This window comes from Penicillium cosmopolitanum, assembly GCF_028827165.1.
Source record: "Penicillium cosmopolitanum strain IBT 29677 chromosome Unknown utg000009l:1.0-9042332.0:1.0-9050551.0, whole genome shotgun sequence".
Classification (NCBI taxonomy): Eukaryota; Fungi; Ascomycota; class Eurotiomycetes; order Eurotiales; family Aspergillaceae; genus Penicillium; species Penicillium cosmopolitanum.
The window spans coordinates 8,348,351-8,368,308 of NW_026622679.1; the positions used below are offsets into that span (position 1 = coordinate 8,348,351).

At 51.8% G+C, this 19,958-nt stretch overlaps 6 protein-coding genes across 6 annotated transcripts; 3 read left to right on the top strand and 3 right to left on the bottom strand.

Moving 5' to 3' along the window:
- Window positions 1-517: 517 nt before the first annotated feature.
- On the bottom strand, window positions 518-1,132 carry N7509_011222 (GrpB family protein; the record flags this gene model as incomplete). Its single annotated transcript, XM_056635859.1, has 1 exon — window positions 518-1,132. One exon carries the CDS (start codon window positions 1,130-1,132, stop codon window positions 518-520), a length of 615 nt encoding a protein of 204 aa, XP_056486479.1.
- A 763-nt stretch (window positions 1,133-1,895) lies between these two features.
- Window positions 1,896-5,543, bottom strand: amdX (putative C2H2 transcription factor (AmdX); the record flags this gene model as incomplete). Its single annotated transcript, XM_056635860.1, has 3 exons — window positions 1,896-1,981; window positions 2,047-5,391; window positions 5,450-5,543. The coding sequence occupies 3 exons, from the start codon at window positions 5,541-5,543 to the stop codon at window positions 1,896-1,898; spliced, it is 3,525 nt and encodes a 1,174-aa protein (XP_056486480.1).
- A 3,914-nt stretch (window positions 5,544-9,457) lies between these two features.
- On the top strand, window positions 9,458-9,643 carry N7509_011224 (uncharacterized protein; the record flags this gene model as incomplete). The annotated part of the gene is made up of 1 exon (XM_056635861.1): window positions 9,458-9,643. The coding sequence occupies one exon, from the start codon at window positions 9,458-9,460 to the stop codon at window positions 9,641-9,643; it is 186 nt and encodes a 61-aa protein (XP_056486481.1).
- Window positions 9,644-12,775: 3,132 nt separating this feature from the next.
- Window positions 12,776-14,397, bottom strand: N7509_011225 (ribosome biosynthesis protein RRB1; the record flags this gene model as incomplete). Its single annotated transcript, XM_056635862.1, has 4 exons — window positions 12,776-12,800; window positions 12,873-13,557; window positions 13,622-14,140; window positions 14,199-14,397. 4 exons carry the CDS (start codon window positions 14,395-14,397, stop codon window positions 12,776-12,778), a joined length of 1,428 nt encoding a protein of 475 aa, XP_056486482.1.
- Window positions 14,398-15,035: 638 nt separating this feature from the next.
- N7509_011226 (Spg1/Tem1 GTP-binding protein) lies at window positions 15,036-16,273 on the top strand (the record flags this gene model as incomplete). Its single annotated transcript, XM_056635863.1, has 3 exons — window positions 15,036-15,684; window positions 15,745-16,112; window positions 16,175-16,273. 3 exons carry the CDS (start codon window positions 15,036-15,038, stop codon window positions 16,271-16,273), a joined length of 1,116 nt encoding a protein of 371 aa, XP_056486483.1.
- An 874-nt stretch (window positions 16,274-17,147) lies between these two features.
- Window positions 17,148-19,421, top strand: N7509_011227 (uncharacterized protein; the record flags this gene model as incomplete). Its single annotated transcript, XM_056635864.1, has 1 exon — window positions 17,148-19,421. The coding sequence occupies one exon, from the start codon at window positions 17,148-17,150 to the stop codon at window positions 19,419-19,421; it is 2,274 nt and encodes a 757-aa protein (XP_056486484.1).
- Between the last annotated feature and the right edge of the window lie 537 nt (window positions 19,422-19,958).

Below are 19,958 nucleotides of genomic sequence, written 5' to 3' on the forward strand. Positions count from 1 at the left end.
CAGCTGCGTGAACTTGAGCGAACCTTTGATGAGTTCTTTGAGACTCTGACGGCCTTGATTCTATGCGCCAAAGCCACCTGGATCGTATTGACACGGCATGGAGCTCATCAATCAAATTCTGCCTCAAATTGAAGGCCTCCGGGTACAATGCATTTTTATTGAATTTGGAGTGAAGCGAGAGGAGGGGGTCGGGGTTGAAATTCAAGTGCTAAGCAGTCTTTTAGGTGAACTCGGACCCCTCTATATGCCCGTGTGCAGTTATGCAGTAGAATTCATGCCTTGACTAGTGAGCCCTTGGAACTTGCTAAAATATTGATCAACTTGAATCGAGAATGGAGGATTCGCTGTTAACTTAGAGCCTGGCTTATAATGAAACAGATCTAGACCTTTAGGGAATTAAAGGAATGCTCATATCATCATGACGGTCTCGAATGTGCGGAAAGCAAAGCTAACCGGTCAACAGCTCATGGGTGGCATTCTCTCTCATAAAGCTAAGTTTACCAGCCACTCTGATCCATCACTGAATGTAACCCATATCTCGGAACGCTCTTCCTAGAATGTCCTGAATGGTCTTATCTTTCCGCTGGGTATAATCCATCATAGAATCCCCAGCAATAGTCGATTGTTCAGCTGCTTCACGTTTCACTTTCGCATACAGCTTCACATCCTCCGGGTTTCGAAGCAACCAGTCACGAAAGATACGATGACGGACAACTTCCGGCGAGTCAGGACCCCACACGTGGAGATTGACATGATATGCGCCGGGCCAATTCTCCACAAAAAACCGATGTTGATGCCATCTGGGCTCGCGTAGAAGAAATCGAAACCCTGCATCTTCGAGTAGCTTCACATATGATCTTTCATCCGTTGCATCTTTTAAAGAGAGGTCAATATCGATGATATCTTTGGCTGGTAGGCCCGGAACGCTTGTGGAGCCGGAATGCGCGATATCAATGATTATATCCCCGAGGGCGTTCTGAATTTGCTCCTTGACCTCTTCGAACCGTTGAGGCCATACTGGGTTGGGCTCGAGGATAGTAATGGGAGGCTGTACCGTTCGGAAGGCTATGCGCTCCACATGTTCTGGTTGGTACTCATAGGGTGCGATGATTTGCGCGACTGTCGGAGGCATCGTATAATAGAATAGGGGTCTTCAAATGACGGGTGAAGATAGGGAGGAATGAGCTGGATTTTATGAGCCGGGATCGCATTGATAGATACTGGTAGGTTTCTGGATGACTCTCAATGGAACGCCTTAATTGTTCACTTCAAGTCTAGGGAGTAGTCATGTGACCCATGGTGAATTACGGAAGATACTAATCCAAGTAAATTTAGTTAATCATATTCACATGAAGTAAAGCGGCATAATTAAACATGGAGAGACCAGAGAGAAGAAAAAAGAAAAAGAGAAATGGTAAAAGAAGTTCCACGCCAACTCCAACGAAATTCAAATCACAATACAACTGACACTTCAATCAAATCGCCAGCAAGAGTCAATCGACCAAGGGCACATCGGAATCAGAACCGAACTCGTTCGAGAGTCGGATAAGTGTAACACATATAGAACAAGACAACACAGAACAAGGCATCAATCATCGCTAGGTGGGGAAACATGGAATGGAAACAGCAGTATCACAGTAAAGGCAAGGGCAAAGGCAATCATGGCATTCATCTATCACAGATTCAATCGATCGGGGTATCGGTATCGGTATCATATCGAGGCGGGAGGGGAACCAAGTCATCAAGTCGGGAGTTGAGATGCCACCGGGTTAAACAGTGGCTCAAGTGGGTGGAGTCAGGACGCCCGGGGTATTTAATAGACGTATCGGCTGGGCGCGTAAGACAGGATGATGGCATAAATAGATGGTGTCAAACTCGGAAGACATGGGAGGTCGTTAGACGGCCATCATTACGGAGTGTTCGGCTCGTTCTTTCATTCGCATAGCCTGAGCTTCTAGGGAGCGGGCCATTAATTTCGTCACTAAGAGCAAAGAAAGAATGTCAGTACTTTGATGAAATCTGAAAATGTCGCGGGAGGGGTCTCACCTGGCCAGACAGCAGCTCGATCCAATAAGCTCGCTGTCGCAATCAATATTTTACACCCGTATCCACCTTCCACCACACTGGGCAATCGTTGCATCACACTAAGGGCAGACATAGAATTGCTATTCTGCACCTGGCGCCGCATCTTCGTTTCAATGCTATTGAGAATCTCCGTGATTTTATCCACCAGCTTGCAATCTTCATCCTCGAGCAGCATTACCCCAGGCACCTGGGTGAGGTCGACATCCTCGCGGCCCAGGATACCCAGGTATGGCCCCACGCGTTCTTGAACGGTCGTGATCCACTCCGCCAGTACTTGTGAGCAGTCGAAGACGCACATAGCGCACTGAATAGGAAGTTCTCTGGATGAGAATTCGGCAAAGGTGTTGCCCAGTCGATCGGACATGGAGATGGAATCAGCGGCGTAAAAAGCTGCCTTTCGGAGATGCTTTTCACGTTTGGATTGACCGGTCTTGTACACGCTGGAAAGAGATTGCATGGATTGGTCTTGGGTCGGGGTTTGTGAGATGGCTAGATCGCCAACACCGAGGTCATTGATCGACTCACGACGATTACCCAGTGAGCCCAGCGCCGAATCAACCGCGTCGCTCATGGCTGTGTCGACTTGGTGGAATACTTCTGTACCCCGCGCAAGCTCATCTGCCATGCCGTTCCAATCACGCTGCCAGAAGGCTTCCTTCGTTCGACCCAGGTTGACGAATAATCGGACATAGGCTAGATCCAGTAAGGGGATGCTGTCTGCTGACAATGGACCTGCGCCAAAGGGATTAGGTCGCTCCAGGCTGTGAACAGAATTTCCTGCCCATGCTGCTTGCCACGCTCGTAAAGCCGGCTCGATGTGCGATTGCATGGCTTCAGTTTCCTGTGCGGTCCATTGTCGGCCCATGTGTCGTTGCCGGGTTTCCCAGATATAGTTATGCAAAGAGTAAATTAGAACAAGACAGCCAAAGGTACTAGGCCGACTTTCTGGGTTCGAAGGGTCCTCGCTGAAGAAGAGATTCGATGATTGTTGTTGTTGCTCTCGTTGGCTGGCAGTTAAGAGAGATGTGAGGGCGGAAGAGAAAGACACGCCCTGCATAGAAGACGTGTGTCCTCCCATCTTTTTCCATGCCTGTGGGGACTCGGCAGCCCAGAGATCCTCTTCACAAGGAAGGTCAAGTCTTATCTCGGAGTTTGTCAGGGCAGGCGCGTGGTTGTATGCAGAGACGAGGAAGCTGGACAGAACAAAGATAGCATAGAGAGTGCGCTTGCGTTCTTCGACTACCTTCCAATTTAACCAGTCGCGTCTTTCCTTCGGTTGGTTGTACGATGGTGATGACCAGTTCTCGTTGTCGGCTGGGTCTGAGTCGGACGTGTTGAAGTTTGCATTGAGGTGATCTTGCGGCAGGTTCTTCGGATCCAGATGATGTGTCAACTCTGCTGCTCGTGCCAAGCTAACCAATGCAGCACAGTGCGTGCTGGCGATATCCGCGGAAGTCTTATCACCGCAGGTGTGACCGTAGATTACATTGAGTAGCATCGCTTGCACCAGCCAGAGCGGAGTGTTGTGGACTGAGCTATCCCGATGAGAACTTGAACGACTTAGCGCGGCGGACATGTCGGCCTTGCGTCGTTCTTCGAGATATAATTGAATCATCTTCTTCGCAGCTTCGAAAAGATCCTTGGAAGCGGCAGCTTCATATTCGTATAGTGCACCGATGGCTGCCATCGAAAGGATCAGACAGCCTCCACCACCTGCAACGCCGGTGGAACAGAGATTGAGATGCCCGCTAGGTGTTCGCAAGTTGTTGGTGTACTCTGGGGCCTGGAAATTGAGGGTTGGGATGTGGAGAAAAGGCGAGTGAGGGTGAAAATAAGTGATGTAGGCCGAAATGTACCGCTGCATATCCGAAGTGCTTGGTAATTGACCAGTGCTGTTGAAACCATTCGAGCGGGCGAACAACTCACGGCTATTGAGGAGGCCGCTCGCGGGCTGGGAATACTTGCGATGATTGAAGCCAGTGGGTTGCGACATGCTCGCTAATAGAGCCTGTCGTGTGGAGTCTGTAAATGTATCCGTTGAGACTGGGGAATGTTGACTTCGTAGGGCACTATTCGGGAAAGGAACGTTGAGAGGATTAGGAGATTCTCCGCTTGTTGAGGATGGAAACATACTCTGCGAATGTCCTCCCACGATGGGCTGGCCGACCGAGGTCATGGAGGGAGGAGTGGCGTAGGTTTCAGCAAAAGGATTCTGAGCCATCAGCGACTTGGGCGACACGGTCTCGGGGGCGATGCCCAATTCGTTGAGGGTGTTTGGGGAGAAGTCGATTGCGAATTGGTTGGCGGCGGCGTGATGTGCGGGGAACGGGTTGTGCCAACCGTTGGAGATGGGAATGCGGTTAGGGCCATCCAGCATGGCTTCGCTGATCCCACTCTGGCTACCTGTGCTCATGGCAGAGGGTGACGACTCATCGATGACCGAGTCGTTACCATTTCCAAGCGCCACAGCCGCATCGAACCCATTCATCCAGTCGAAATTCATGTCCTCGTCCATCATGGGCTCCGTTGCTGGGTGCATACCGTGGGCATTGTGGCCGAATGGGGAAGATGGGGAGTCACCAAAGCCCTGGGGAGAACCTGCGAAATGAAGTTGTGCGGGATTTATTGTGCTGCCATGACCCATCAGCATACCATCAATGCCCATGTCAAAGCTCCCGTAAACGGGAGCCGTCCGAAGACCACCAGACATATCCAGCGGGAGTCCAGATGTTTCAAGCTTAGCCAATCCATTCACGGGAGGATGTCCTGAGCTGAAACCCCTGTAGTCAATGCTTGATCCGACCGACGATCCTAGACTGGGGTGGTATGCATGACCCGATTGGCTCGGGGCGGAAGATGGGTTAGCTCCCTCGGCCAGTCCTAAGGCGGATCCACCAATGTGACTGATAGTGTTGGCCCTGGGGCGCATTGATGATGATGACGAGTTGTTAGCGATGGAATTCTTGCGCACCCGATTGGCCCCCGCACCAGCCGGGGCTCCAGAAGTACTCTCACGACGACCATTTCGGGGTCGGGAGGACGGGGTGGAGGTCATGTGTAGCTTCTGCTGGTGTCGCAGCAAGAGGTCGCGGCGGGCAAAGCATCGCGCACAGTCGGGGCATTCAAACGGCTTCTCCTTGGTATGGGAACGTTCATGGCGCTTCAGGTGCTCCAATCGGGCGAATGAGCGACCGCAAGTGGTACAGACGTGTGGTCTCGGCTTATCAGTTTTGGGAGGAGGGATGTTGCCATTGGCAGCGGCGGCCTGGCCATTGGCCTCGGCCTTCTTGTTCTCCTTTGATGGAGCTACCGGTAGGAGTTCAGAATTCCAGGAACTGCGAGTGGTGGTGGAGTGAGAGCTTACCAGGCATGTTTCCAGGGATCTCGTTAATACTAGCGAGGTTTGCGATTTGGGGGCTGTGATCGGGATGTTGAGCGACCATAGCACCTAACAGCATCCTAGGAGAGAGAAGTTGTTCCCTTTTGGACCGAAGTGTCGAAAAAAACACTGGTCACGTTAAAAAAAAAAAGAGGAAAAGGGAAAAAGGGTGATGTGTCGTCCAAGGTTGCGTCAAGACGCAATCGAGTGTACACTTTCGTCACTGGGTAGAAGATGACGGGGCGGTACAACGGACGATAGAAATTATCGTGAGGGTTAGTCGCATCAACGACTATTTGGGACGGAATGACATCAGATTAGTTATTTTTCTTTGAAACTGCGACGAGAAAAAAGGGTGCGGCAGCGCCAGTCTTTCAAGTCGGCCGGGCCCAGGGGAGCGAGTGAGGTGCTTATCGTGGACTGCGTGCCGGAGAGCGGAAAGCGTAACAGGAGGACCCACCAGGAAGCGCAAGCCAGCTTGTACAACAGGTGGCTGGCAGTGGTAGAGGGAATTTTTCTCTTTCCCTATAATTCCACCAAGGGTACAGTCAAGCGTCTCGAATTCAATGAGTTGCCAAGGGGAGAGCTATTCGTATGTAGACAGGATATGGGGACCTGCGGCCGGTGGGCGGGTTCGTTCTGGAGGGAGGGGGGATTCTAGTGTTGAGGTCGTTCAGCTCAAGGCACAAGGCACATGGATGATGCGACTCGGACAGAGTAGAATCGGAAGCTGAAGAATACTCACGGAGAATGGAGCAAATTGCGAGAGGTCAAGTTGTCAAGCTTCGAGGCAGTCGGTGGCCGTCTTGTCAAGAAGCATGGACCGCCGGTAGGATAAGCCGGAGATAACCGAGATAGCGGGCAATTGCAGATAAGAGGTCGATGCGAATGGCGCGACACAGTCGGAGGCAGAGGGAACCACGAGCAAAGGGAGGGAGTTGAAGGGGGAGGGTAGGAAGCCAGGAACAGGGGAAGGATGAAAGGAGAGGTTGAAGTTGATCGAAAGTTGCCTCTCAACCTTTTGACTTTGGAGCGAGGTACTGGCTTAACATACCCAGACACAACCACCGAGAGGGGGGTGGCAGTAACGGAGCCTCGTGGAGGTACGTGCAGTCGGGAGATACACACGTTGCCTGGGGGTGGGCCTGCCGTTGGGTGTACTGTATGTATTGTATGAGGTGGAACAGTGTTAGATGCCACGCGCCACGCACGGGAGTGTAGTTGGGGTATACAGCGTACCTTGAGGTAAAGGGTAGAGTCCAGCATGATACAGGATGTATGGAGCACAGTAGTGTAAGTGTATTGTGACCGTTTCAGTACCGGTTCCCCAGAGTGGGACCAGCGGCAGATACCACCAATCACAATCCAGCGATTACCCAGGATGATACTCAAAGTGGGCTAGCCCCAATCTTGGGCGCACGCACTGGCCTACACCCTGCACCCTAACACCTGTACCTGCCCATTAAGTAGACTTGGTCATAGGGGGATGATGAAATATCTCGATCTCCTACTTCCAATATCTGTTGAGTATTTCATACATATAGGCTATAGAGGGACCAGATTTAATGGACACCATATACGAGTACATATATATGATTAATGTTGATCCTTGATTGAGTGGACAGTGGCTCAATGTCCGTAATATCTGTACGAGTACCTAGGTATGCCAGTGAGTAGTATACTACTCCATCCTCTACCCACGGATTCCAGCTGCATTAGCCTGCAGTGGGGCTGCCTTGCTATTCGTCCCTGCCACCACCATACGAGAATGCAATTCCTCGTGACCGCGATCGGCGAGAAACGGCCCTGGTCTTGTACTCGGTATGTATGAACGACCGTCCTCCGTACGGAGTACTGTACGCTGTACGCGGTACGCTGGAGGCTTGCTTACAGCATACTACTAACTATAGTACAGAAGCCCGATCTCGGTACATATCTAGCCTAAGTGCGGACTCCCTCGTACCGCCAGCACTAGGGTAAGGGGCAAAAAGGCAAAGTCTCTCCCCCATCCTCCGTGCTGGAGCCACGATTGGCAGACTAGAAACACTGGCACGCTGGAACTGGGAACTGGAACGCTGGACGTTGCCTATTATGTGGCCAGGTACCCCATCGGATCCACTTGCGAGGCTGGGGCGCTGAGCTTTGGCGGATGGGTCCGCAAATGTCTCCCCAATTAAGAGGCCATGCGCCATTTTTGTGGGGGAGAGACGCTCTGCCCGGAAAGGGTTCGTGTGGGGGATTGTCCTACTCGCGATAGGTCTTCTACTTTTGTTTGTTACCTATGGTACGGAGTACGGAGCACTCTGGACTTTGTACTATTGCTTTTTGTCCTGCACTGTAATTGCTGCCGGCTTCATCCACTGTTGGTGTCGGTTGGTGTGCCGCTGGTGCATTTCTTCCGGTTCTTGCGCACATGGCGTGTCTCACTCGTGGTTCGAGTGTGGCAAAATGAAACAAACGTGGGATGGTATCCATAAATATACTATAGGGAGGATAGATGCATCCGGACATTCTTTGATTGAAGCTGGAGAAACCCCGGACCCAAACTTTCTAGAATCCCACCCGCTCAACATTCGACGCACGTTGCAGCCCGGTTTGAGTTTGGCCGTACGAGCGAGGCCGTCCCCAGGATTGATTGGGATCAACCATTGGCGCGGCCCATCAATGGATCGAGTATGCGGCTGGAACTGGGGGTGCCGGTGCGTGACGATCCCCCCCGTGTGATTCGTCTCGCGGGCCCTTGGGAATTTCCGGATCCTCGCGGAGGGAGAGTGGTGTGCAAATGCGAGCGCGTGCTCAACTTCGGGGGCCACATAAAATGGTACCGAGAGACTTGCGAGCCGTCCCTAGCTCTGCCACGGCTAAACTGGTACAGTGGTCCTTTGTTTCAATTCAATCTCAAAGATATCGCACGGAGTAATGCCGCCGGCTCCATGTTGATTGATCCTATTTGATCATGATTTTCCTAGCGCTAATCCCGCTTTCCTGGACACCCGTCCTCGCACGGACAGCTCGTTTGCAGAATCCCCAGACGTGCCCATGCGCGCTAAGTCAAACTAGCCACTAGGGCGAGTCTCTGAGAGCTGCAGGTGACCCGAGACGAGTTGAAATAGGCAAATGAAACGGTCGCTCGGCAAGCCACTGGATCACTGCCCAAGGGATCAGAATAATGCTTGCTTGATAATACTCCCCAGATTAGAATGGGCCTAGGAGTAGTGGCTGCTGGCGTTGGCCGCCTGACTTGAATGATTAACACTCGTTGCATCGGATATGAGGATTTAATTGTCACCACAAGTACAGAGTATACTATGATTATAACCAGTTAACAATACTAGTTATACAGGAACATAGAGGATGCCAGTGGTTACTTTTGTACAGGGTTGTGCAACTGCATTGTGGAATGCACACCTGCATGAATGTGCGAACACGAGGTAACAATTGAATGCATAGTACTCCGTAATCCGTATGGATTCGAAGTCTTTGGGCATTTCTTTGTACTCGTGTTTTTTTTTTTTTTTTTCCTTTCAATGCGATGCAGGTCCCCAATGGAAGTCAATCCCTTGTGAGCGCAGACACTAACCGTTTCAGACGACGAGGCGCCCTAGGCAAGGCCAGTCAACGCCACAAACACCATGGACACATTCTAGTCTCCGGCTTAGAAGTCCGTCGCGTCCGAAGTACATACGTTGACTCTTGACAAAGTATACAAGCATGTAGGTAGCAAGGCAGCTCGAGGTCAACATTCTCGCGTAACCCACGTTCGCATTTATGGGTGATTGCCAGCCGACTCGGAGTTAAACCGGTTGCCCTCTAACAGGACAGTAATTACCACACCACCTATGAAATGAAACACATTCATGCCATTGTATAATGAATAAACTTGATTAAAATTCTCCGAATGGTCACCTCTCCGTCCTGGCTGATCATCTCGTGGCCTGTGCTCGCCACTTGTGCAAGATGGCATCAAGTGCGCGGCTCGGATATTAGTCCAAGATGATCGGACTTCAGCCCGTGCCGCCATTTAGTGGCTACTGGTCACCCCAGACCAGCTTGAACAGGGAAGTCTCCGTGGTGAAGAAATGGGCCCTGTCTAGCCATGCACCACCCCTGGTCGTCGGATCAGCTGGGGAGCTCTTGATCCATTACGAGTCGAGCCCTGCGACAGGTTACAGCTCCTGACCTCGCCATCAATCGGTGGACCTTCTGAGCCTCCTGCGGCCCTATGCGTCATAGCCTACGGGCGATAACGAGGATGACCGGGGCCGTCCCACTGCGGCAGGGGTGGATTGTGGATTCAAGAGGATCCCTCCTGTCAGGCTCAGGCCATGATCCGCAATTCCCACGCAAGAGACGATAAGGAAGTCTTGGAACATGCAGTTTTGTTATGCTCCGTATTTCATACCTGAAGTACTATTTTGACCGTCACTGTTGGTAGATACCCACCCCATTTTGTAGGAGTACGGAGTACCGGTAGTATATCGGATTCCTGTTACACAGTGCTCTTGAACAACGCCCTAGCGACGCCGCGGTGCGCTTATTACTGTGGCTGAGAGTGACGAAGGCCGGCATTCTGTAAGATAGTAATGCCGAGCGCAGAGGAAATCAACTGGTCAGCCTTAACTTGAAACGCGCGCCATTCGTGGAGTCTAGACGGCCGCCTTCCTTGATGGTGGAGACCAGCGACCGAAACAAAGGAATTCCACCCGGCGATGTCACCCTACTGGTTCTTGATTAGCTTTCATCTGGGCTTCTCTTCTGGGAATGATCACTCGATAGATAAGCATGTGTGGGACGGAGTAGAAAAGTGAAAATGGGTTTCCCGGGCAGCTGAAATTTAGTTGATTCTGGTTAGATAGTAGTTAGTATTGTAGCTACTCTTGACGTTCACGGTCGGTCTCGACACGGGCCAACTCGGATCATGCTGAACCCTTCTCTGCATTGAGTAAAAAAGATGAGATCAGAGGGATCATTTCCGGAGAACGGAGTACAGCCGGATGAATTGGTAATTCCACATTCAACCACTCCACGGAACACGATGATGTGAAGGTGCATATGGTCCACGCTCATTACTCGCCAGGTATAGGCACTGGTCCTAGCTCCCGCATCTGAGTCCCTGCGCGGCGATCAACCTTCCAACGTACAGTATGTAGGTACATGTATCGTCAGATGATGGCCAATCAATCAAAAGACATGATCAGACCAGAGGACAGAGGGCAATGCAGATCCTGGATCCGGATAATTGGTGGCAAGTGCATAGCACCTATGTACTCTGCACCTACAAGAGCACATTGTTGAAGATGGATCTACGTAGCCCCAGCAGCTCCAGAGTCTATCCAACGCTCTGTCCAATACCCAGCTCTATCTCATCTCCATTCGTGTGAAGAACTTATTATTAGGAACGAGCCATGAGCGCATCCCAAACACGCTATGTGGATCCGACTACTATACGCTTTCAAGGCTGGCGCTTCGCAGCTTGCTCTCTACATACATACTACCAGACTACTAGTTCGATGGGTCGATGATGGCCAGTGGCCCGGCCCGGTGTCTTAATCAAGATAATCGCGATATCACGACATTGCGACATCGCCCGAGGCGAGCACGAAGTGCGTACTCGTACTAGTTTGTACTAAGAATGCGTCGTGAAAGCTCGACTATCCAGGATTCACCGGAAAAATGCCGATGGACATCCACCAAACTCTACTTGGTCGTAGTGCATGATCTCCATAGAACGTGCAGCGGCTAGATCTGATGTGATTGCCTGGTTTTCTCGTCGTGCAGTAGTGGTATTTGGGTCGGATGTAGCTTTCTCCGTGGATACGAGTGCGTGTAGATACATTCAAGTTACTCGTATGTAAGTACAAAGAATACACTGAGTATGTAATCCGTACAGCCAAGTGCTACTGCATGCATGGAGCACAGGATGTAGATGTACTTGGTTTAATCCCATCTTTTATACTTAGCTGTCGCATATAGGTACACGGCAGATGGTACCTTGCGTGAAGAGTTGATTTACTGGCACGAATGAATAATCAAAGGCAACACAGGTACTCTGTCCACCGGCACTGGAACTGGTCGAGATGAACACGCCCGAGAGTCGGAAACGACATGCATCCGGTCTATACATACTATTTACCGAGTAGTACTTAATTGCTCTCCCCAAATCCAAATCCAAATCCATGCATGTCATACCTGCCTATGAACCCACTTGTTCCACGGCGAATCTCGGTTGCTTGTCCACCAAAACAAACTCCGACAGCGTACTCCAATACAGACAGACAGACATAATAAGTTCCAGCGTTAGTCAACTTGAACTCGCACAGACACCAATGGCGGATCATCGCGTTCGAATCAGCTTCCACCAGCACATCTACTCGCCACACCCTCAAGCCCTCATTCTCTATACATAGAGTAGAGCGAGGCGATCGCGATCGCCTTGCAAAGCGCTCTACCGGGAAGTATTCTGCAGGCTGCACTCCGTATCTGTGCATTCACCCATCAATACATGAGAGTAATGTACGAGTACTTCGTACAGTACCTCTAATCTAGACTGGAGGTACACCAGGATCAGAGAACCGACTGGCGCCAAGTCGCACCCGACTCGGGCCCACAACGGCGCCGAGCGAAATGGCGCACGGCGATCTGACACGGCCCTTGACACCCTCGTCCACTCTGGATTCAGTCTCCTACTCACGCTTTACCTCGGCGGGTTAGCTTGGGATCACACTAGTGCTATCCTGCACGAGGAATTCACCCCTGCTGCATCTTACTGCTAGGTGTACCAGTAGGCTGAGGTACAGGTACACCTACAGATACGGATACAGGTAACGCAGGTGCGTCGTCCGGAGGACCCTCCTCCTGTCAGGGAGCTTTCTGCCACGCTAGTGGGGGTCTTGGATGTTGTGCATTGCATTGGAGGTCCCGGGTATTACATCAAAGCATTCACCTTGGACTGCCCCTCCCTCTCTATGTGCCAGTATCAGTATCGCCTCGGCCGAGGTTCTCGCGGGCGGAATTAGGCGTGGGTGGTTTCCGCTACGATCGGATTGGCTGTTTACTACCTCAGTTACCCTGAACAGCTCAAGTTGATCAGAAAATGGAAAATGAATTTCTATCGACGGACGCCAAAAATGTATAGGAAAAATATAGATAAAAAAAGGATTATTTTTTGTTCATGTCGCTCATCTCTTCTTCTCTGATGGCGAATACATAATCCATTCCAGTGTGCCGGGCACCTCTAACTGTACTCGACTGGTATATGAACAGGACATCACACGTTAATACTTTTGGTCGAAGAGATAACTCTCGATTCGCTTAGACACTGATGGTCTTGAAGACACTGCGCAAAGAAGAAAAGTACAGATTAGTATCCGGTATAAAGTAAAAGGAAGGGCGAACCCGCATAACATACCTAAATCCACTACCACCAGTGGCCATCAGCGTACCCGGCATCTGGGCTTGCCAGTGTACCTCCTTCACCGAATCCATATAGTGCACAAACAGCAATTGCGGTGGAATATCCGCCATGCCAGCCTGGCGACTCTCCTCGTCATCCAGCTCGACAGCCAGATCCCACAGGGTGACAGTGTTGTCGGCCGAGCCAACGGCAACGACACTGTCATCAGTTGGGTGCCACTCGATGCTTGTCACAGGCTCCCTGTGGAAGTCGAATGAAGCAACGGGCGCAGCACTGATCTGAGCATTGGGGGCCGCGGCATTGGGCTTCCAGTGTCGCAGATCCCAGACAGCCCACTGGCCATCGTCCGCGCCAGTCGCGAGAAGGTGGAAGGTCTGGTTCGACCAGCTCATGACATTGACATCGGTCTTGGAGATATGGATGTCCACCGCGGGCTTGCGAGACTTGGATCGCACATCCCATACCTTAACACTACCGTCACTGCTGGCAGAAGCAAACACGTTCTTTTCGTTGGGCGACCACTGGAGCTCCTCAACCGAAGAGCTGTGGCCGGTGAATGGCCGGGTATCGGTCACCCAGCCGCCACCCTCGGTGCGAGAGGTCGCGTAGATCAGACCGTCATTATCACCAGTCAGGAGCTTGCCGAGAGGGTTGAGCGGAGACCAGTCCAGAGCATAACCTTCCGACTTGTGCATGCGAAGAGTGGAAAGAGGTTTGGAGGCGGAGGGGGGGAAGGATGGTACCGGGGACATCGAAGCTGGAAAGGTAGGGGGTGACGTCGTGGATCAGAATCTGCGAGTTCTCCAACATAGTAGCTGTGAGTGTTTGAGGGGGCTTCGAATAATCAGCGGACTGAGAGGGCGTCTGGTGGGCGCGAATGCGGTTCGTTGTCGAGCCGAGGGGAATGGACTTGTGCTCAAGGATGGGCTCGCCCATGTCGTCGTCGTCATCCGAGTCGCTATCCTCGTCCTGGTTGTCCCTCTCCATCTTGCTCAGACTGCTCATCTTCAGAATCATCAATTCGTTGTCCTTGGCACGGCCTCCCTCAGCCTGGGTTCCGGCGACGGCGTAGACAGTTGCGGGGAAGGTTTTGCGGTTGTCGCCCAGCGAGTCGCGCACAATGTCGAAGGACAGGCATGGCCAGGGTGTGCTGAGAGTGTGAAGCATGTCATAAGTAGAAGGATCGGGCGAAAGTGTCTCGCCGGGGGCCAGTTTTGTGCGTCCGGGGATGAAGGTTTCCTTGTCGACTTCCATAGCCTCCGCTAGTTCCTAGTCAGTTCACAGAGTCATTGTACCAATGGGCAGGAGTATTCCACATACCTCTCTCTTCCTCCTCGCGCTCAGCATCGGGGCGACCATCGACACCAGCCTCTAGGATCTCATCTTCACTCTCGAATTCGTCTTCAAACTCATCTTCAAACTCCCCCACTTCGTCCGGGGTGGCATCGACAATGGGACGCTCGCCAGCCTTCAGCGCAGCCGACTGCTCGTCCGAGACATCCGCAGCTCTCTTGGACATTTTGAAAAGACAAATGGGAGCCTCTTCAAAAGGGCGGGGTGAGTTCAAGAGGGGAAGCACGATAAGAAAAAAAAAAATTGATGAGAAGTGACTGCCCGCCCGGAGGGAACACTAAACTCAATCGGGCACTAGCGCAGATCGTGGCCGCCTCGACGAGAGCTGAAGCAGGTTGCTGGTTGTCGCAAGTCGCAAGTTTCTAGTCCTTGCGTGTTCCTGCGTTTGCCGTGCCCTCGTTTGCATCTCGTCCGATCTCATTTCCTTTGCAACTTGGGCCGTCTCTCCCTCTCCCTCTCCCTCGTCACCTTCCCGCCCACCGCTGCCGCTACCGCTGCTTCTCAGGTTCGTGTTTACGCACTACCCGATTCTGTGCTCCCAATCTGCCCCCTCTGAAGTCGCACAGTTAGAGATCCCATCTGACCTGTTCAGCTTCCTACGAATCTCGATTGCGTCGAAATTGGCCACTTGCTTGCAATCGGCCTCATCTTTCATCTCATTGGATCCTCCCTTGGGAATCGGTGGGTGATATATCACAGGGTCTCCTTTCCCCGCAGATATTAACGAAGCCGCCGTGAACAGGTCCCACTCGCAAGGAATAGAAAAGCGATACCCTTTCCCCGATCTGATTCCCGATAATCATAATGGACCCGCTACAGCAGCCAGTCCCGGAGGCTCCTGCGGTCGAAGAGCCGCAGCAGCTCCCGGTTGAAGAGTCAGCACAAGAACCAGCATCAGCGCCAGTCTCCGACTTCCAACCTCAACCTGTTGCTCAGCCTGAACAAATTGAACAAATCGAACAAATTGAACAAGAACAACAACAACCTTTGGAATCACATGAACCACCCGTCGAGCAGCCGGCTGCCGTCAGCGTCAATGTTGAGGAGCCAGTCGCAGAGCGTCCCGCCAGCCGCCCGGCCATTGATCACGGCTATAACAGCGATTCCAAAGCCCACTATCATTCCCGATCGACCGATTTCCACAATGCCGCTCCTGAATACCACCCCCAAGATCCCGAACATGCTTCTCGCCTCAACTCCTCGCCTTCATTGAACCAGCAGCCTCAACTTCACTCTGCCTCGAGACCCGGCTCTGGTGTTTCTAGTGGCACAGAACGCCCCGGTTTCTCGCAGCCGCAGCCCTCGGATGCTGCTCAGCGACAGCCAAGTCAGTCTTCGAAGAACAGTGTTGTTATCAAGGTGGGTATGGTAGGAGATGCCCAGATCGGTAAGACCAGTCTCATGGTCAAGTATGTGGAGGGCAGCTGGGACGAAGATTATATTCAGACTCTCGGTAAGTGTTGTTCAAAATATCATTTTCCCACTCCAGCTCTAACACGGGACATCATTATAGGTGTGAATTTCATGGAAAAGACGATTTCAATCCGGAATACCGAGATCACCTTCTCTATTTGGGATCTTGGCGGTCAACGCGAATTCGTCAACATGTTGCCGCTGGTCTGCAATGACGCCGTTGCTATTCTATTTATGTTCGACTTGACCCGCAAGAGCACGTTGAACTCCATTAAGGAATGGTATCGCCAAGGCCGGGGATTTAACAAGACCGCCATCCCTTTCTTGGTCGGTACGAAGTATGACCATTTCGTGAACTTTCCTCGTGAGGACCAGGAGGAGATCTCCCTCCAGGCGAAACGTTTTGCAAAAGCGATGAAGGCAAGCTTGATCTTCAGCAGTACCAGTCATAGCATCAATGTTCAAAAGGTAAACCTCTTATCTCTGCCACTCTGGCGTCGGGCTTTGCTAACCAATTTCACTCCAAACAGATCTTCAAGATTGTCCTGGCGAAGGCATTCGATCTCAAATGCACCATCCCCGAAATCGAAAATGTTGGTGAGCCGCTACTCCTGTATAAGAATGTTTAAGTATAGCCCGCTGGGTGACCTTTGACGTTTTTGTACATTGGGATGAAGTGATGCTCTTGATGATCAATCCTACCTCCTAAACCACTCTGTCCTTCTCTTCCCTGTGAATCCTTTTCTTTTCTACCCACGATGTATTCCACGGTCTTATTTCTTTTATGTCCATGGCAGTGTATCTGGCTCTTTGGGTGATCGTGCATGGTCCGAATGAGACTGATCGCCGAGGACAGATTCAACTGGTGATTTCCCCTTCTTTGTGCATTATGTTTCTTTTTCTTATTGGGCAATTCCCAACCGCATCTGGACGTACCTAGGTCTTTTCCTTTTTTTCTTTCTTTCTTTTTTCTCTTGATTTCATGTCTTTTCCCAAGACGGCGCTCCGCTCGCCGCCTCGAGGCGTTTGGGAATCCGAATGATGGAGGGGACATGCTGGAAATAAATCCATACTCAGACATTCATTCTGTTCAAATTATGTAGAGCATACCATATATCTCTGCAGTTCTAGTAGTAGTGTACCTGTTCCTGTGGCTGTTCCTGTACCTGTACCTGTACCTGGCAGTCGTGGTGTCCCACGGTCCACAATCTCTTCTCTCCACCCGCCCTCTCGCCCCCAATCTTAGAAACACGCAGCCCCGCCCCGTTGAGCCTCCCATTTCTTTCGCATCGGCTGCGTCTGCTCTGTTCTGTTAGCTCCTTCTCGGTCGTTTCCTCTTCTAGCACTGGTGGCCTGCACATTGTGGCCCCAACAAGGCTACGCCCCCCGCCAAGCCTACTTTCACGACTGTCGTTATAACTCCCTGATCTTATCTCCACTTTCTGTCAACCTGTTTGCCTTCCCCAAATCTTGCAGAGGAGTTGCAAGAGACGAGCAGACGCTATGGCTACCGAAGAACCCCAGCTGGGCTCGATTCAGGAGCGGATCGCCGCCCTGCGACAATCGCAGGCCGCCCCGGCGGCCTCTGAACCACCTTCATATCCCCGGCCTCCCACCGAACGAAGCAGGTCGGCCAACAACCCACCCTCCTACCATGTCACTGGCTCCGTGTTGGATACTGCGCCCATTGGCAACCAGCCGGCAGATGATCGAACGTCCCGGCCTGCGCGAGCACCTCCACCTCCAATCCCATCGCCGAGGCCGGAACTGAAGCCCAAGCCCAAGGTCCCACCAACATTGCCTACAAAGAGAGAGAGGGCTCCTCCCCCTCCTCCCCCGTCTCGTGCAGATCCGCCACCATCATATGCAGAGTCTCGACCTACGCTACCGCCACGTAGGCCGACCGGCCAACAGCGACGGCCTTCTCTGGAGTCGGTCACTTCGGACGCGTCATACTCCACCGCAAACACCACCGCAACAAGTGTCCGAGGAGCCTCGACAACCTCTGTGAATTCCACGGGTACAGCGAATGGCAGAATTAAGGCGCCTGCATGGGGTGAGACTACACTTCCTGCGCTGCCACCGAAACGTCCAAAGGAGGAGATCGACCTGACACCGGCTCCACGTTCTGAGTCCAAGTCATCTTCAACCCTCGGTGGTCTATCTTCCAAGTCATCTTCAACTCTCGGCGGCCTGTCTGGGGGCCTCACTGCCAAATTCAATTCCATGCGAGGAAAAGCCCCGGCGCCTTCCTCGTCTTCTTCATCCTCCCGCCCTAGTTTACCATCACGTCCCAGTCTACCCTCCCGGCCAAGTGAATCTTCAACTCCTACCTTACCTTCTCGTCCGCAGGCCAATGGAAATGCTCCTCCCGTTCCACAGTTGCCACCACGACGACCTTCTGGCCTGGAGGCGCAATCAAATGGAGGAAGTGACGCAGAGGAATCAAGGCCCGCCCTTCCAGCTCGCAGACTGCCTCCTAGGGCATCTGCATCAGACCTTAATAGTATTCGAAAGACCGGCTTTGGGGACCTCAATAGAGCACCGACTAATAATGGAACACCCCCGCCTATTCCACATGGTTCGCGACCAGATCTCTCCAAGATCATGGCAACGAAGCCGCGATTCGGCGCTTCGTCACAACCCGTCGCTCCGGTTGGAACATCAGATACCTGCTGCATGGCCTGTCGAGATTTCTCGGCCCCTGACGCACACGCTGAGCGGTATCCACGAGAAACGCTCCCTTCATACGATATCGGTTGGCTGGCTAATGAGCTGACTGCACCCTTCCCCTCCGCCACGGACAAAGCGCGAGCCATCTTCAAGTGGCTGCACCATAATCTCATTTATGACACGTATTCATTCTTCAACAATTGCGTCAAGCCTTCTACTCCAAGCAGCACGCTAGCTTCCGGGCTGGCTGTCTGCGAGGGATTTGCCGGGCTTTTCGCTGCCTTGGCTACAAAGGCGGGTCTTGAAGCCGTTGTGGTATCAGGCCACGGCAAAGGGTACGGCCACAAAGAGCTTACCCCAGGAGCTGCCATCCCACCTTTCGATGCCGGTCACGCCTGGAATGCAGTGAGAATCGACGGGGGTCAATGGAAACTAGTCGACCCCTGCTGGGGCGGCGGTCATATCTGCGAGCCTTCGGGTGGATTGTATAAGCAGGAATTCCATCCGCAACAGTTCAACATGTCAAATGACGAGTTTGGTCTCAAACATTTCCCCTCGAACAAAGAGCATTTCTTCCGAGATGACGGCCGGCCCGAGATCGGTTGGGAGGAATATATGCGCACAAACCCGGATAATCCCCTTGGTGGCTCTCCGATTAAGTTTTATAGCTTTGCTGATAAGAACGATATCGGTCGATCCACTATGCGTCCGGCTGATGGCCGTCTTTCGGTTTACAGTTTGGCTAGCCCCGTACGTTTCCAGTTCGGATTGATTTGTGAACATTGGACGTTGGCGCATCATAGCCGGATGAAACCAGCCCTCTTCTTGCTGGCCATTAAGGGCATTGATGGCCGCAAAGAAGAGCGTCTTCCTCTCCATTATGTGCCCGGGTCTGGACCCGGCGGTGGTGGTGCATGCTGGTACGTGGATGTTCCCGACGCTCGGATGCTGGGTGCGCCTGGTCAGAAAGTGATTCTTCTTGTTTTGATGACACTCGGTGATCGGGATGATTGTCGCGGGATTACGAGAGATGAATATTTGGCAAAGGAGGGTCGCGTGGGTATGTCGTGGCAATATATTTGCGAGTGGGAATTGGTGCGGTAATGAATGGTCATTTTGTCGTTCTATCGTTCTTTTGGACTCGGGATTCTCAATACCTGTTCTTTGTGCATTGGATTGGGCCGAGTCGTTTTTGCATCATTTTTTCCCGTCTTCTGTTTTTGGGCATGACTCCAACTCGGAGATTGATTCGAGTTGGGTATAGGCATACAGTTTGTTGTTTTTCAAGGATACCTACCTCTAGCATTATTGATACGCCAGTCATTTATGAGCTTGATTTTATTTTTTTAATCTTCCAAGGTTCCAAATGTAAGAAGGGTTTCATAACCAAGACTTTGGGACATTCATAGATGTTTTCAAGGTATCAAATACGCCGTGGCTACTACTAACCACTAGTAGTACTAGACAATGAGGTAAATGCACTTCATCCGTGAGTGGCAAAGGACTCGGAGTAATCAATATTTCAAAATCATCATGATGCTAAATCGCCGGCTACCTTCCACCCTTTTGTGCAAGAGAATTGACATTGCTTGGTCAACTCCTTGTGATAAGGTAGTCTGTAATAATTATGTTTCTCTGTTT